Source organism: Rana temporaria, chromosome 4, assembly GCF_905171775.1.
Source record: "Rana temporaria chromosome 4, aRanTem1.1, whole genome shotgun sequence".
NCBI lineage: Eukaryota > Metazoa > Chordata > Amphibia > Anura > Ranidae > Rana > Rana temporaria.
The window spans coordinates 282,772,809-282,791,858 of record NC_053492.1 but is presented as its reverse complement, the minus strand read 5'-3'; the positions used below and the strand labels follow the sequence as shown (position 1 = coordinate 282,791,858).

Below are 19,050 nucleotides of genomic sequence, written 5' to 3'. Positions count from 1 at the left end.
TAGTGCTCTTTGTTGAATGATATACCATTTTTTGATGAAACATATCTTTTTAATGCTACAAGAAAATTAGGCTCTTTCAATTTCACGATTCAGATAGCAATCTTGGATTTCAAGCAGTTACGACAGGAGCACTTTCTCTTTTGAGTGCTTAACTGCACACAGGACCGTAAACTCTCCATATTTGCATCAGTACAGGAACACTTGTAACTTCCCTAAATAAGCACAGCCAACGGTACCATACTACATTGGGTTGGGGGAACCCAAACACTCGCTATATGGTGACTTCTCATTCACAGTGTCCTCCTCGGATCACTGACAAAATTTACCAACCACATAGAGAGCAGGTCATACAGAAAACTACTTAGGGAGTTTAACAACATCCTATAGACATTAACATTTGATGATAGATTTATTAAATGATGTACTTATTTATACAGATACAAACTGTTGTGGAAGGAAGCAGCACAGCTGTTAGGGTCCAATTGGAAATGGCTCTGCTTAAAAAAAAAATGCTGTTCTTTATTTTTATTACTGAATTAAAATAGAGAATTGTGGATAAGTTAGAAGAAGATCTGTAGTTTAATTAAATTATTCTATTTGTTACAACCACTGAGATAAGCTATCAAACAGGGAGTGTATTGTTTTAATTGAATCAGCAAAATAATAGGCATTGTTGTTCAAAAAGGATCAGAAAAGGACAATCATTGTATAGCACTGCAAAGCCAAAAGGAGACTCTGGATATTTAATGAGAAAATTAGGGCTGCCTCAGGATACATATTTAATCACAATATACATACAGTATTGTAGCCACCTCAACTCGGGAAGGTTTTACCCCTTTCATGACCAGGTAATTTTTTTGCTATCATCTTTCGCTGCAATCCTTTAACTGTAATTGCGCCGTCACACAACTCTCTACCCAAATAAAATGTATATTTTTTTTTCACACAAATTGAGCTTTCTTTTGGTGGTATTTGATCAGAACAAAAGGCCTAAAATTTTGAGAAAAAAATATATATTTGTTATCTGAAAAAAAATATATAGAAAAATACAATTTCTACATACATTTTGGCCAAAATGTTTTCTGCTACAGGTCTTTGGTGAAAATCCCAATAAGTGTATGTTAATTGGTTTGCGTGAAAGTTAAAGCGTCTACAAACTATGGTATATATATATATATATATATATATATATATATATATATATATATATATATATATATATATATATATGATTTTTTTTTATACTACTAATGGCTGTGATCAGCGATTTATAATTGGACTGCGATAGTGTGGCAGATAATCTGACACAACCTGATGCTGAGTGTGGGGGGGGTGACTGACTGACACAGACATCACCAGTGACACTAATACAGTGATGCTAATATTATACAGAGTCACTGTACGGAGAAAAGGTTAACATCTAGGGTGATCAAGGGGTTAAATGTGTGCCTAACAATGTGTACTGTGTGTATAATGTGAAAAAAGATAGTAGTATGCGCTAATAATATAAAATAAAATAATGCGCTAATTATTAACTTAATTATGCCAACCGTGCTAAACAGTGATTCAAAAAACAATAAGGAACAAATCCACAAATTATGTCCAATTGTGTATAAGATGTGCACCAGTGTTTCAATTAAAACAGCAACACCCAGTTCAGTGCAGTGATAGGATTAAACGATGTAATCACAAAACCACTCCTGCTTCACAGATGGGGGGGGGTTCTCCTCCACACAGACACCGCTCATGAAAAGAAAAGGAGACAGCTCATTGCACAGATGGTATGGCACCAAAAAGAACCAAGCAAAAGATATTCCTCTGGAATGGCACACTCACGCTACCGCCGTTAAAACACAGCATGGATATCCAATGCACCAATCCTCCATAGGGCCGCTCAGCTGATGTTGCATCTACTCATTCGGATCCACTGTCCCGCTCGTAGCTCCTCCCCCACGCGTTACGTCAATGGTCACTTGACTTACTCATGGGTCATGCGCTAATACCAACATTTGTTGCCGTTAGTACAATGTGCAACATGTGCCAAAGATACCAAATATACACCCAAAAATTAGAAGGTATCAATCAAGTGCAATGTGAAGAAAAATATATAATGTGAAACAAAATATATATGAAGCAAAATAAAACAAGAAAGCATAAATAAAATGTCATTGATAACAAAACACCTCCCCCTTCCAGACACAGATCAGTGTAATAGACTGGGACTGAGAAGGAACAATCCTATGGTGTACTGGGAGTTTTCACAATGCTTGTTTAGCTCCAGCTGACACTCTAATGCTTCAAGGTGACACAGCTCATGAAAAAAAGGAAACAAGATATGGTGCAAATATTGCGGGTTAAAGGGAGAACATATGTGCGGTGTGTGCAAATACACTCACGGAACCCCAGATCAAAATCAGCTTCAAATATAGCCTTTTCTGCCGCTCAGTGTAGCGATCTCCTCATACGAACAGATGTCCGTCGATCGCGTCACTAGGCTCCTCCCCCACGCGTTGCGTCACTCAGCACGTGACTTAGTCATGCGTGTATAACGTGCTGCTTTTTGCTAAAGGTCTCTTTGCTTCTTTTCCCTTAGACAAAAAACAGAGATTGTTCCCTCTGTGCAGAGCCCTGTGTTGATTGTCAACACAGGGCTCTGGGCTGTGACTGGACACAACCGATCAGCAGGTCCCAGCCCTGGGATTTAAAAACTGCACTGTTCTTTCTTTTCTTACCTAGGGACCCCAGGACAGATCAGCGTGATTCTGATTGGCTAGCTCTGGCACATGACTGCTGCATCAAGCTGTGTGGATGGTGAAGCTGTATCACCCACAAAATTGAGCACAGCAAGTGGAGTGGGGAGTGGAGAGGGTGTAGGGTACTAGTCCACATTCAAAACTTTAAAACAAGATTTAGACATAATTGATAGGATTATGTACAACTCCTTTTCTAAAAAGAGATATTGAAAAGGCTTAACATTCCCTGTTGCCTATTGATAAAAGCCATTTCTTTCAGCACTACTTTGAAGACCTTGAAACTTGCATATTCTGACTTAGTAAGTGAGGTCTAGGTACAATATGAAGCCCCGTGTCACATGTACAGCAATTCAAGTGGCTGAGTTTGACTGGGTAATTTCTTTCATTTATTCGTTTCTATAAATCTGTGTGAAGTCTCTCAGTGCATTCTCTCTTTACAAGCAGCTATAATGCTGCATGCATGCAAAGAATTTAATGAGAACACTGACACCTACTCGCAGTGTTTTTTTCCTAAGACTCTGAGTAGGCGGCTGATCCATAGCAAATCACCACCTGGAATCATCACTGCCATGCATTGCTTTGCTTAAATGTCACTTACCACGGAAGAAAGCACTTCAACTTCAGTATATGGCATGTCACATACTGTATATACAAAACTCACAATGGCCAGAAAGAATGAGCTAAAAACACAAGTAAATAGCAGGATTTATTAGGGATTAGTCAACATTAAGTAGTATTAGCGCTGTTATGGCTGCACCATATAAAAATGAGCGAGCGCCAATTCACTGTATGGTTTATCTAGGTAAAGTGTAACTATGAGGATAGTAATGATATTAAATGTATAATAAAAGCAGAAATTAAAAATGTAACGTTGTGTTGCATTTAGGGGTTGCAGCCTACCTGCTCAGTACTGACAATAAGGAGAGCAAAAGCATTTTGAGAGTTGCAAGGGTCCCCCCTTATCAGGGCTGGTGAAACTGAGGGTTAGTGTGGACTGAGCTAAAATATTAGCATAACATATAGCCTTAAAGTAGAATTAAAGGCCAATATAATGTAGGTTAAAGCGGAGGTTCACCCATACCTTACACATTTTCCCCTTCGCTTTATGCTCGTTTTGTCTAGGGGAATCGGCTATTTGTTTTAAAATATGATCCGTACTTACCCGTTTACGAGATGCATCTTCTCCGCCACTTCCGGGTATGGGCTGCGGGAATGGGCGTTCCTTCTTGATTGACAGTCTTCCGAGAGGCTTCTGACGGTCGCATCCATCGCGTCACGATTTTCCGAAAGAAGCCGAACGTCGGTGCGCAGGCGCAGTATAGAGCCGCACCGACGTTCGGCTACGAGTGACGCGATGGATGCGACCGTCGGAAGCCTCTCGGAAGACTGTCAATCAAGAAGGAACGCCCGCTCCCGAAGACCCGGAAGCGACGGAAGAAGATGCATCTCGAAAACGGGTAAGTACGGATCAGATTTTAAAACAAATAGCCAATTCCCCTAGACAAAACGAGCAGGAAGCTAAGGGGGAAAAAAAAAAAGGAATTGGTTGAACTCCCGCTTTAAAAAAACGTGCTTTCCCCCTCCTCATACCCATGTTGCATGCTGTTTTTTTTTACTTTGGTGCGATCACATAATCGCTAAGCTGCAAACATCACCTGCACTTGCCTCCCTTTTGTCAGCGCTCCCTCCCATCCACTGCCAAAGCCACTTGGTTACACAGGGAAGCTGGCGCGTAGTGATCACATGACCGCACTAAAGCTGATAATGAAAAGTATTTACACTGAACTCTACAAACTGTATGCAACATTGGTATTAGGAGGGGGGAAGCAACATTTTTACCTGGACTTATATTAGCTGTTACTTTTACCTTAACGGATGTCACTCAAAATTCTTTAAAAATTTGGTATGCATCTGTACCCCCCTAAAAAAAAATCTTTGTTTTTTTGGAATGTAAGCAGGTTGAGTTTAACCACTCGACACTTAAACCCCCTTCCTAACCAGACCAATTTTCAGCTTTCGGTGCTCTCACATTTTGAATGACAATTACTCAGTCACACAACACTGTACCCATATGAAATTTTTGTCCTTTTTTTTCACACAAATAGAGCTTTCTTTTGGTGGTATTTAATCAGCGCTGGGATTTTTATTTGCACTATAAAAGAAAAAATATTTATTCGTTTCTATTATAAAGTTTTGCAAATTAGTCATTTTTTGATATTGGAAATCTGCTAAAGTTTTAGGACTCCTACCATTCAAAATGGTGCTGGACACATGGCTCGGCCATTCTTGTTTTTTTGGAATGTAAACAGGTTGGCCCGGATTCACGTAGCACTTACGCCGACGTATCTCGAGATACGCCGCGTAAGTGTAAATGTGCGCCATCGTATCTATGCGCCGTGCCCATAGAACTAGATACACCTGAAATTAAGCTTCATCCGACCGACGTAGGTTTCCTACGCCGTCGTATCGTGGGCGCATATTTACGCTGGCCGCAAGGGGCGCTTCCATTGATTTACGATTCGAATATGTAAATGAGGGAGATACACCGATTAACGAACGTACTTGCGCCCGGCGCATTCATATAAGCGGTTTACGCAAGTCGTACGTCCGGCGTAAAGTTAAGCCTCATAAAGCAGGGGTAAGTCATGTTAAGGTATGGACCAGGGAACAGCCGTCGTATTTTACATCGTTTACGTAGTAGTACGTGAATAGGGCTGGGCGTAGGTTACGTTCACGTCGTAGACAGTGATTCGACGTATCTTAGGGAGTATTTCCGAAGTGATTCTGAGCATGCGCACTGGGATGCTTCCACGGGACAGCGCATGCGCCGTTCGTTCGGCTCATCATTTGCATGGGGTCATGCTTCATTTAAATGGATCACACCCACTTCCACCTACTTTGAATTAGGCCGGCTTACGCTGTCAAATTTACGTTACGCTGGCGCAACGTTGGGAGCAAGTGCTTCGTGAATACTGTGCTCGCCGCTCTGCGCTACGTCGGCGTAGCGTATATTATATACGCTACGCCAGCATAACTATGTGCCGAGGTACGTGAATACGGGCCGTTGAGTTTAACCACTGGGCACTTAAACCCCCTTCCTAACCAGATCAATTTTCAGCTTTCCGTGCTCTCACATTTTGTATGACAATTACTCAATTATGTATAAGTTTTTGACCTTTTTCACACAAATAGAGCTTTATTTTGGTGGTATTAAATCACTGCTGGGATTATTTATTTATTTTTTTGCGCTATATATAAAAAAAAAAAAAAAAAAGGACAGAAGATTCTGTAAAAAAAAAAAAAAAAGAAAAAAAAATCTTTGTTTCTGTTATAAAAATTTGCAAATTAGTCATTTTTCTTCATAAATTGTTGCCACAATTTATTCTGCTACATATCTGTGGTAAAAAAATAACCCAACATTGGTCTATATTATTTGGTCCATAAAAAAAAAAAAAAAAAAAAAAAAAAAAAAGTTTTATTTATTTTTTTCCCTCCACAAAATTGTCATGTTAGCAGGTTATTTCTCACACACAGCATATGCATACCACAAATTACACCCCAAAATATATTCTGCTACTCCTCCTGACCACATAGAGAGGTCCAACATGCAGGGAGCACCTCCAGGCGTTCTGGGATCCTAAAATACACATATAATTTCCTGACTCCCTCTTGCACTTTGAAGACCCTGAAGCACCAGGACAATAGAAATGCCCCAAAAATGACCCCATTTTGGAAATAAAACACACCAACGTATAATCTATGAGGCATAATGAGTCTATTGAACATGTCATTTTTTTCTACAAGTTTTTGGAAAATGTGGAAAGAAAATGAAAATGCATACATTTATTTTTACACAAAGCTGTCCATTTATACAATATTTCTAACACATAGCATGTACATACCAAAAATGTCACCCCAAAATAGATTCTCCTACTCCTCCTGAGTACGGCGATACCACATATGGGAGACTTTTCTACAGCCTGGCAACATACAGAGGCCCAACATGCAGGGAGCACCATCAGGTGTATCTAGGGGCATACATTTCTCAAATCTAATTTGACTACCAATTACACATTTGTGAGGCACTGTAATGGCATGGATGAGAACTGATGTGGCATGGATGAGCCATAAATGTGGATGGCCGCGTATGGAAGGGAGGGGTGAGTATGGCTGGGTACTGCCGAGTATGGCTGAGCATTGCTGAGAGTTGATGATGAATGGATGAGTATTGCTGAGTATAGATGGCTGAGTATGGATGGATGGATGAGTATGACAGAGGGATGGCTGAGCATGAATGGATGATTATTGCTGAGTGTGGATGGCTGTGCATGGATGAGTATGACAGAGGGATAGCAGTGAATGGATGATTCCTGCAATGGGCACAGAGCAGCGCTGTGGGCACTACAGATCCAGCCCACAGCACTGCTGCAACCGATCTCTCCCTCTCTCCTTTCACACTGTACCGATCATTACAGAGAAGGGATAGAGGAACCAGACATGAAGCCGGTTAGTTTACATGTGATCGCTCCATCATTTGACCAAGCGATCACATGGTAAACGCCCATTGTCAGTGGCAATTTACCATGATCCGCCGGGTCCTCCAGACCCAGCAGTCATGGATACTCCTGTGTGTGCTCCCCAGGGGGCGCGCGGGAGCGCAATTCTGGGAGGATGTCAATGTACGCCCTCCCAGAGTTATCGAGCTGTGCTGTAGCTGTCATTTGGCTATGGCCTGGTGGTTAAGTGGTTAATGCTGCCCCAGCCAAGAGGGTTAGAGTTAACCGTCTTCACGGATCTTTCTTGATGGGAATTGCCACTGGAATTGATGGTAAGAAGTCATTCATGGTCAAGTAGAATGACAAGGCTCAAGAGTCTTTTCTGGAGCATAAAACAGCCTTATGCCAATATCCAGTGCTGGTTGTTTCAGTTTTCTCGAAAGAATATATTGTTCAAATTGATGCCTCCAGTGAAGGCTTCGGAGCCGTTCAGTCCCAAGAGGTCAATATAGAGGAACACAGCACAGTCTTTGAGTAGAAAGTTGACAGCCAAAAGAAGAAATTTTGCCATAGTGGAGCAAGAGTGCCTGGCCATTAAGTGGGCTTTAGACTCCCTACACTATTTACTCCCTGGCAGGAAATTTGTCTGGTGCCAGACTCTGCACCACTGACCTGGATGACAAATAACATGAATTTTATGGTAACCAGATGGTTCTTGGCATAAGAATAGTTAAAATTTGTAGTAGAACACAGATGTTCTACTACATTTGACAGCAGTTACTGCATTTGATGGCATGGCACAGTGGTGACAATTGATGGCATGGCACAGTGGCTGTGTTTGATGGCATGGCACAGTGGTGACAATTGATGGCACAGTGGCTGCATTTGATGGGCACAGTGGCTGCAATTGTTTTTTTTTTTTCGTTTGCGCCCCCCCAAAAATTTTGAGCACCAGCCGCCACTGATCAATTCAATCAGTGGCGAAGCAATAGTGCCAAAGTTGGGGACAAACCGAAAATAGTACCCAGCAATGCCCTGAAATGCTCAGACCTGTTTCTTTGTGATTAGGCAGTGTCAATCCTGAATAGCCTCTACCTTGTTCATCTGAGGTTTCACCAAACCCTTACCCACAATACACCCTAGATACCTGGTCTTCTCCAAATCAACAGTAAACTCCTTTTGTTAAAAGAGTCAAACTCAGCTTGAACCCGGTGAAGATCGGCCTCCCAGTCTGTATAGAAGATAACAATGTCATTCAAATACACAGAGGTGTATTTCTGAGAAGGGTGTTTTTTTTATCAATTGCCCTCTGAAAAGCAGCTGGGGCAGAATGCAAACTGAATGTCATTCTTTTTTTACTTAAAGTGGCCCTCTGGAGTGGAAAAGGCTGTCTTGTCTGGCTTCCAGACAAAAGGCAAAGAAAATGATAGTATGTACAAAGCTTTAGTCTATAAGATCACAGTTGCAATGCTTTCCAGGCTTAAATGCAAAAAAAAAAACACTAAATTTTCAATGAATTTGTTTTCATTTTTAATATGATTATCATTTTGCAAAAGATGGAGTATGCCGTTAAGTTCAAATGCATAGTCGCTCAGCTGCGGATCAAACCAAAATAAAGCTATGCTCGGTGTTCAATGACCACCACCATAATCCGCACACAGGGGTACTCACACAATGGTTGGAGATATAAGACTAATTTAAGACTCCATAACTTGCATCTTGGCTGCCCTGTAGTCATTGTCAGTTTCCGCAAAACCACCACCCACCACCCTCCTGGAGGTGTCAGCCTCTCTTTTCACAAGCTGATGGGTTCTCGGCCTAATTTAGATACAGTATGGTTTACAAAGAATAGGGAGCTTTTATGAAGCATTGTAAGCACCCTTGAGTTCCCACCTGGAAGTGAAAAATACAGATCTTAATGGAAGTTCTGACTTTAGGTTTTACAAGTATTTAACCAGGCATTTAGCCTCTCTAAACACCTACTGTAATCTTCTAGATGCACCTGATGGAAAGTATTCTACTTGAAACGACAAGTGCTGTTTGAACTAAATAGCTACTAAATCCACAAAACATTGTTAACGTTATAGGAAAATCAAAGAAAACTACGATCGTCAAGCTTAAGATCTGCTGTTTTTCCATCCGGGGGACTGAGAAAAAAAGTAAACAAATGTAAGAAATCCAGACGTGTTCACAGAATCTATCAACTATTTTCACTTCATGAACCCAAAGAGTAGCCATTAGAAATGCGACATATTTACTTCCACAGCTGAAGAGGAGTTATACAGTAGGGGAAACAAAGTATTTGATCCCCTGCTGATTTTGTATGTTTGCCCACTGACAAATGATAGATTTATTTTAACAATCAGAAACAGAATAACAATAAAAATATCGAGAAAAACGTATTTCAAAAAAGTTATAAATTGCAAAATAAATAAATAATAAATAAAATATGTGGTTCGAGTTATCAAACATCAGCCACAAAACTTTAATTACTTGGATAGGGTCTGCAAAGAGGAGTGGGAGAAAATCCCTCCTGAGATGTGTGAAAAACCTGGTGGCCAGCCACAAGAAACGTCTGACCTCTGATTGCCAACAAGGGTTTTGCCGCCAAGCACTAAGTCATGTTTTTCGAAGGGGTCAAACACCTATTTCACTCATTAAAATGTGTGCCTAATGCCCTGTACACACGATCGCTTTGTCTGATGAAAACGGTCCGAACTGATCGTGTGTGGTCCCCATCGTTTTTTTTCCCCCCATCGGTGAAAAAACGTAGAACCGTTTTAAAATTATCTGATGGTTAAAAAACCGATAGAAAAAAAAAAAAAGATTGTCTGTGGGCAAGTCCATCGGTTAAAAATCCACGCATGCTCAGAATCAAGTCGACGCATGCTCGGAAGCATTGAACTTCATTTTTCTCAGCTCATCGTAGTGTTTTACGTCACACAAACGGATTTTTAACTGATGGTGTGTAGGCAAGACTGAGGAAAGTCAGCTTCATCCGATATCTGATGAAAAAATCCATCGGTCCGTTTTCATCGGATGAACCGATCGCGTGTACGTGGCATTAGCCTGCTATAAATATGACATCCTCATTTTAATCATGGCATCCCCAGCCCAAGAGCGCTGCAGACTAAGCTGCCTGGAAACCTACTCTGTATAAATTTGTTGCATGAAGGGGGGAATGGAGCACGCATTAACTCCCCGCCTTCAAGATGTCAGCACCCACTTGCAATTGGCCCTTAGGCACAGTCTCCCTGCCTCCTGGCTTGTAAAGACAAGGTGACCAGGAGGTGAGGCATTCAATAAGGCATTGCTGCCATGCTTGTCTTTGTGTCAGTTAGTAAGTAGTGCCAGGACAAGGGGAGAAGGGGTGCAGGACAGACAGAGAGCTGAAACCAGGGGTTGTGTGTGACTGGGGGCCAGTGAACCCTGAGCATGGGGAAGTAGGATGGTCAAGAGAGCTGCGTCCAGACACTGTGACTATATGCAGTCTATTGATCTCTGCCCCCTGTGTTTCATACTACTGGCATCTGCCTTATTTACTACCGACCTCTGCCCTCTGCCTTACTTTTTACCAACTTCTTCCCTACTACTTACCTCTGCATTGCATACTACTGATCTCTGCCTTACTTACAACTGCTCTGCATTTTTTACTACTGACCCCTGTATAGTACATTGCTTAATACTGACCACTGAAATGTGCATTATTGTGACATTAAAGATTCGGCTTTTTTAATTTTTTTAATAACAAACATGTTATACTTACCTGCTCTGTGCAGTGGTTTTGCACAGAGCAGCCATAATCCTCATCTTCTCAGGTCCTCCGTCTACACTCCAGGCCCCTCCCTCCTGCCAGTGTCCCCAGAGCAAGCAGCTTGCTCTTGGGCAAGGCCAGTGCAAGGATTTTTGCCAACTCAGGCGAAGGTGCATTTTGCTGCCCCCCAGCGTGCACGCACGCACAGGGCACAACGCATCAGGGTACAGTGCACATCAGGGCACACAACATTGAGGCACAGCAGACTGGGGCACAGGACATCAGAGCACGGGATATCAGGACACATGGCACATCAGGGCACGGGGCACTTGGCGCACATCAGGGCATATTGGCACACATCGGGGCATACTGGAGCACATTGGGGCACAGAGTTTACCTGGCAGCCAGTATGCAGGAAGCATCTGTGATAAGTTCTCTCTCATGTCACGCTGCCCCGGCGGCCTCTCCTCTCTTCTCGTCCATCCCAGATGATGTCACAAGCAAATGGGGATGGACGAGAAGAGAGGAGGGGCCACCGGGGCAGTGTGACATAAGAGAGAACTTATCACACACACTGCCAGTGTGGCTGCAGCGCTCCCCCCTCCCTCCTCCTCTACACTTCACACACAGCAGGCATCTCCCGCTGTGTGTATCGGAGCTTAGTGTGAAAACTTTGGCCCCGCTGTGAGAAAAGTCCCGCCCTCCTCCTAGATCAGCTTGTGTGATAGACGCATTGTTCTGCCTATCACACGAGCTGATCTAGGAGGAGGGCGGGACTTTTCTCACAGCACGGCCAAAGTTTTTACACTAAGCTCCGATACACACAGCGGGAGATGGCTGCTGTGTGTAATCCTGGGACTCACAGAGACGAGAAAGACACTGACGCAGTGACACTGTCAATTTTCCGCCCTGTTCCCTGGCGCCGTAAGGCAAGTGCCCATGTTGCCTTGCGCTAGCACCAGCCCTGCTCTTGGGGCACCAACGGGCTTGCTCCCGAGTCGCTGCTCCATGTGTCTAGTTACACATGGATCACGTCCTGGCCCCCCTCTCTCCTCATTGGTTCACTTGCCAAGGTTCTCGTGCACATCTCTGGATCGAGATGTGACTCAGATGAGTTTTTTTTTTTGGGGGGGGGGGGGACTGAGGGTGCAGTCTGCAATACTTATTACTGAACCCTGTATTAAACCTGCCTGCACATTGTCACGATTGCATGTCTCTTTCTCAGGTATTGCCATAATTACGCATGTTCCTGAATGACTGCAGCATAAGTGACATACGGAGGAAAAAATAAATAAAAATGTGGGTGGTTGGTTACGGCATCAGGACTCTGAGTACTCACCAGCAGATGCCGAAAAATGCCAAAATCCAGGAAGTATAATTCAAGGAGGGAGGAATTTGTGCTGGGGATTGTTTTGTCATGGGGGGTGGATAGTATTGAGAACAGGGGATAACTTTTGCCTAAGAGGAACTCTCTGCTTTTCTTACTTTTGACACCTGTTATGCACTCCGGACCCCTACGCCCTGTGCGTTACGCGCTCCTGTCCCCTACGCCCTGTGCGTTACGCGCTCCTGACCTCTACACACACACTTACGCGCTCCTGTCCCCTATGCCCTGCACGTTACGCGCTCCTGACCTCTACACACACTTACGCAGTCCTGACCCCTACGCCCCTGTGCATTACGCACTCCTGACCCAGAGCCAAGTAGGCTCAGGTTCTTCATCTACCCTTGCCCTAGTTAGCCAGAATCCATACCACTAGAGATGCCGACAAGCTTATAATGAGGTACTATAGTTTTCATTTGAACAACTAGTAACAAAGTAATGCTAAAGCTTCGGAGCACACAGTGCCACCACCACCATGCCTTCTGCTCCTGCAGCTTCCCTACAAACTTGACTTTCCTAAAGTCAATATTTCCATAGGGTCAGCGTAGGGTTGCCACCTCATCCCTTTAAACCTGAACACATATTAATTGCACAGGCTTTGTGACTGATTAAGGTGGTAATTAAACTCACTTGGTGCCTTACCTGCATTAAATTTGCCTCAGACATGGTGTAATTCATATGTGTTTGAGTTTAAAGGGATGAGGTGGCAACCCTAGGTCAGCCATAAGCCAAGTCTCTATACAATACAGACAAAATATACCACTCAAGTTCCAACTCTGCACGATTATCTGAAAGGGTGACTTTTTGTATTGATTACAAGAGAGTGATTTGAAGACATTTTTGGAGCAAGATTTCTATTTTTGCTCCTTCTATAGTGTATGTAGGATAAATACAGAAATAACCTTAATGATATGTTAGGCTATTGGGAAAGGCGGAATACCCACTGAGAGAATCGCGTGCGTGTCCCCACTGTATACGTTATTAATCTAGCTTTTTACGGTTTGCATGAATGTTGTTTAGCATATTTATGTAGATCGGTGACCTACAAACGCACAGGCTAGAGTTAATGCATATAAAAACGACTGTCACTCACAGTGGCACTCATTCCACTGGCATGATACGGAGACCTCAGATTAACCCTTTCTGCTTCAATAACAGGTCTGGACACTCTTGCCACGCAAAAACCATGACAACTCAGAAAACAGGAGGGCATCAAGTACAGATAAAGGATAAAAAGAATAATACATTTACGGATATTAATACTGGGAATGCTTATTAAAGCATTCCCACTAAATACATCAAAACCACCTGTGATACACTTTCACTGGTAAATGGAATGGAAGATGGAGCCATGGAGGGTGCGAGACAGATGATAGACAGGTAAGATCTTAAAGGGGGGGGGGGATCCTCAGTCCTGCATCCTATAATAATGCATCAGACAAAATGATAATGTTATACACAAACACCTAAAACAGACATGTAAGTAACAGCAGTTTAAACTGCAATTTACGGTTTAAATAATATAAAACGCGAAATACGACCATGCCATTGAACTCACTTTATACGCCTACAACCAGTATATGGATATTTTACTGTAACAATCACTTCTTGTAGGTATTTCGAACGTTAAAATGTGGCAGACTGACATTACAAGGAACGGCACAGCGATACAGGGATGGCAGTGATTTTACACACCTGTCAAACAAATTGGCATTTATTATGCCAGGTGTGGTAAACATACACAGCAACAGAAGCTCACTGACCTGGCTGTCGCTTGTTTTCCATGTTGGGTTTGTATGTGCGTCTCAGGTTGTGGGAGAAGGAGAGCACATATAAACTAGGAGCTGCTGAATTGTTACTATGCTTCAATACTGAGAACTGAATTGTGACTCTCAGCACTGAGCTGACAGCTCTCTCCCTCCCACTTCTAGCTGGGACTGCCAACTCCACCTCTATCCCCTGACATCACATCTCTGCGCACACCTCCTGAAGAGCAACTTCGTTATGCTTTCACTTAATTAACCTCTGAGATCCTGGACTAAATCATATATGCAGTATGGGAACAAATAAAAAAAAAAACATTCCAGTTTAAAATTTGAGCATTGCAAAATTGTAATATTGCAGCTTGCCAGTTCTTAGATGTGTTGGTTGCATTTTTTTTTTTAGGCTTTTTTAAATTTATCTTCACCTGTCAATCCAGCCAGTAAGCTTGTTGTTTTTTTTTTTTTTTTGTTTTTTATATTTTTTATTGCATCTTTCAAAGGAAACAAACAAAAAAAAAAATTCAATTTCTCAGTCATACACCGTTATCGCATATATGCCTGGGTAGGCAACATACTATCAACATACTTAACGACAATGTTATAGGACACTTGTCCGATTAGACAATATTCAATTGCTTAATCAAGTAACTACAAACCCTGTTTACCCCAACGGGATCATACTGTAAACAAGGGATAATGACTCAATATAATATTATAGAACAAGAACAAGCATACAGGGGTAACAAGAGGGAAGGAAGGGAAGCTTGTTATATTTTAACTCCCTTAGCAGACAAAACTGTCCTGACAAAGTAGCAATTAGAGAATTGAGACAAACCATTTAACACTGACAAGGGTACTTACAAGTGTCCGCTTTTATTTATGTAAAACCTTTATTCCAAAAAGGAAAAAAAAAAAACAGTTGCTATTATACTGTTTAAAAAAAATATTAGTTGGAGCTCAACTTTTTTTCTTTCTTTTTACAGAAGGAATGTTTATTGGTATAATACAGCAGTATACTGGAGCTCAGCTTTAATTCCTGAAAGTTCCTCCAAATTCTTTTTTTTTAAATTCAGCAGCAATAAATACTGCAGCTGCTGACTTTTAATAAGGACACTTACCCGTGATGTCAGCACCCAAAGCCAATCTGTCCCTCGACTCTCGGGTGGAGGCGCCGTCTTTTTCGGTAAGAGCCGGTTCACACTGGGGCGGCACGACTTCGGGGGCGACTCGGCAAGGCGTCCTGAAGATGACTTCAGAGGTGACTTGCAAAATGACTTCTGTATAGAAGTCTATGCAGGTCGCCCCGAGTTGCCCCCAAAGTTGTACAAGAACCTTTTTCTAAGTTGGAGCGACTTGCGTCGCTCCGACTTAGAACGGTTCTATTGAATAGAATGGGACGCGACTTGTCAGGCGGCTGTTTTGCCTGACGATTTGCCCCAGTGTGAACCGGCTCTCAGGCAATCAGGAAGTGAAGCCCTCCAGCTTCACTTCCTGGTTCCCTACTGCGAATGCGTGACCCCACTGGTCCCTGATGTCTTCTGGGACCTGCGTGTCTCCCAGAAGACAGTGGGGGGAGGAGGTGCCAGAAGTGGCGTAGATAGCTGCAGGTGGCTCGGATATCTATGCCCGGAAGTGAGAGCAAAATACCTGTATTAGACAGGTATCTGCTCCCCCCTCCCCCTGAAAGGTGCAAAATGTAACACTGGAGGGGGGGGATTCCGAAAAGCAGAAGTTAAATTTTTGGGTGGAGCTCCGCTTTAAGCCTCATACACATGATCGGATTTACTGCGGCATTAGTGTGTACGCAGCATTAGACAATAGCGGTTCACTGGGCCCAATTCCATTCTCGGGAACTTCAGGGATTCCTTCTCTCCTCCTGGGACGGGAAAAGAGAATCCCTGGACATGACAGTGTCCCTTTCAGAAGAGTCAAGGAACTCCCTAGACTGGTGGCTAAACGCAGACAACCTTTCAGTAGGGCGGGCCTGGACCCAACAGAATCCATTTATTCTGACCACAGACGCAAGCGCTTGGGTCTGGGGAGCTCATATAGGAGATCTCTTTGCCCAGGGCCCTTGGGACTGGGAGCAGAGCAAAGCCTCCTCCAATTTCAGGAAGCTGTTAGCAGTCGGAAAAGCCCTGAACTTCTTCAAGGACCAGGTCCAAGGAAGAGAAGTACAAATCCTCTCGGACAATGCAGTAGCTGTGTCCTACCTAAATCATCAGGGGGGAACAAGGTCCAGCAGACTGATGAAACTGACCCAGGAGATCCTGGGGGACTTGGAGAAAAACATTCTCTCAGTTTCGGCGGTACATGTGAGAGGGTCCCTCAATATTCAGGTGGACTTCCTCAGCAGGCAGCCCATTCATCAGGGAGAGTGGGAGCTGAACAACGAGGTTTTTTCTCTGGTAAGCCAACATTTTGGCAGACCAGAGATAGATTTATTTGCCCGCAAACAGAACAGGAAAGTCCACAGGTACATTACTTCTCTCTCACCAGGGAGCAGGACGCCTATGGGATAGATGCACTGCTACAGGAATGGGAGTTCACCCTAGCTTATGACTTCCCTCCTCTGGCACTCATCCCCAGGGTTCTACAAAAGTTATCCAGGACGAAAGGATACCTTATCCTGATCGCACCCTGGTGGCCGAAGCGAGCATGGTTTCCCTCACTGAGAAGGTGGTCGATGGCTCCTCCGTTGCATCTCCCGTCCAGACGTGATCTCCTCTCCCAGGGACCAGTGTTACATCCCGATCCAGGTTTTCTCTCCCTGACGGCATGGTATTTGAGAGGGAGATCCTCAGGCGGAGTGGTTGCTCGGAAAAGGTGATTGACACACTCCTGCAGAGTAGAAAGCCAGTCACCAGGAAAATATATGCAAAAGTTTGGAAAGTCTTCTCTCGCTGGGCTCAGCCTAGAGAAGGTCCTCTCCAAACAATTCCGATGGTCCTGGATTTTCTCCAAGAGGGAGTTGACCAGGGCTTGGCAGTAAGTACACTTAGGCCCAGATTCTGAAAGGGCTTACGACGGCGCAACGCCATGTGCGCCGTCGTAAGTCCTAATCTGGGCCGTCTTATCTATGCGACTGATTCTTAGAATCAGTTACACATAGATAACCATTAGATCCGACAGGCGTAAGGCTCTTACACTGTCGGATCTTAAATGCAATTTTTTTTTCACCGCTAGGTGTCGCCTTCGTCGTTTTTCCCGATCGAGTATGCAAATTAGCAAAATATGCGCATTCCCGAACGTACGCGCGGTCGACGCAGTGAAGTTACGATGTTTACGTTAGATTTGCGACACGTAAAGTTGCCCCTGGGTATATGAGGCGCAGTCAATGTTAAGTATGGCTGTCGTTCCCGCGTCGAAATTTGAAAATGTACGTAGTTTGCGTAAGTCGTCCGTGAATGGCGCTGGACGCCATTTACGTTAACGTTGAAACCAATGACGTCCTTGCGACGTCATTTAGCGCAATGCACGTCGGGAAATTTTAGGGACGGCGCATGCGCAGTACGTTCGGGGCGTGAACGCGCCTAATTTAAATGATTCACGCCCCCTACCCGGATCATTTGAATTAGGCGGGCTTGCGCCGGGGGATTTACGCTACACCGCCGCAACTTTACAGGCAAGTGCTTTGTGAATCAAGCAATTGCCCGTAAAACTTGCGGCGGCGTAGCGTAAATGAGATACGTTACGCCGCCGCAGAGATGCAGCGATCTACGAGAATCTGCCCCTTAGGGTTCAGGTGGCAGCCTTATCAGTATTCTTTGACCAAAGACTGGCCCTGAACCCTCTGATAAAAAGATTTCTAACAGCCAGGGAAAGGGTAACCCTGATAAAGACAATCAGGTTTCCTCCTTGGGATTTATCACTGGTACTAGATGCTCTAACCAAGGAGACTTTTGAGCCGGTGGCTCAAATTTCTGTTAAATTTCTTTCACTTAAGATGGCTTTCATTCTGGCAATTACGACAGCCAGAAGGGTTAGTAACCTACAAGCTCTGACTATTAAAGAGCCCTTTTTGTTTCTTCTAGAGGATAGGGTAATCCTCAGACAGGATCCTTTATATTTGCCGAAGGTGACTTCTGAATTTCACAGGTCACAGGAGATTGTTCTCCCCTCCTTTTGTCAGAACCCAAAAAATGACAAAGAGGCAAAGTTTCATTTATTAGATGTTAGAAGGTGTCTTCTAACCTATTTAGACAGAGTGAGTGAGTTCAGGAGATCAAATCATTTGTTAATTAATTTCTCCGGTCAAAAGAAAGGGCTTGAAGCTTCTAAACCTACGATAGCCAGGTGGATTAAACAAACTATCGCAGTAGCTTATGAACAGTCAGGAAAACCCGTTCCAGCTCACATTAAAGCTCACTCAACCAGATCTCTGGCGACCTTCTGGGCAGAGAGGGCAAGTGCTTCGATTGATCAGATCTGCAGAGCAGCAACTTGGACAAGCCAAAATACTTTTCTGAGGCACTACAGAGTGGACCTGTTGTCCCCTCAGGACTTGGCATTCGTCAGGAAGGTCCTACAGGCGGTGATCCCACCCTAAGGTAGGCCTGAACTTCTTGCTTATCGTCTCAGGTGTGCCGTCCTGGAAGATGACTTACCGGTAACGGATTTTCTAGGAAATCTTCCAGGACGGCAGGCCTACTTCCCACCCTTAAATGTTGGTGATATTGTATTCACAGAAGGTACCCTCTGACACAGGTGTGGGTCTATACTGTGTCATAACTGAGGGGCAGAGGGAAGGGTGGGGCCTTTTAAACTCTATTGTTGATTGTGTTTCCTGTCAGGTGGGACCGTCATCTCAGATGTGCCGTCCTGGAAGATTTCCTAGAAAATCCGTTACCGGTAAGTGTAACTGGTACTTGTCTGCCAATTTTTGGATCATTAGTACGTT

General features: G+C 43.6%; 1 protein-coding gene across 9 annotated transcripts in view; it reads right to left on the bottom strand.

Annotated features, from left to right (window-relative positions):
- TPD52L1 (TPD52 like 1) overlaps positions 1–14,360 on the bottom strand; it is a 121,952-nt gene extending 107,592 nt beyond the window's left edge. For 5 of the 9 annotated variants that reach the window (XM_040350354.1, XM_040350356.1, XM_040350361.1 and 2 more), the window contains exon 1: positions 14,151–14,359. In XM_040350354.1, coding sequence (XP_040206288.1) covers positions 14,151–14,172 — 22 coding nt within the window. In that variant the 5' untranslated portion in view covers positions 14,173–14,359. Of the gene's footprint in view, positions 1–14,150 lie in introns of all 9 variants that reach the window. The other 4 variants (XM_040350355.1, XM_040350358.1, XM_040350363.1 and 1 more) reach the window with 2 other exon arrangements.
- Positions 14,361–19,050: the final 4,690 nt, after the last annotated feature.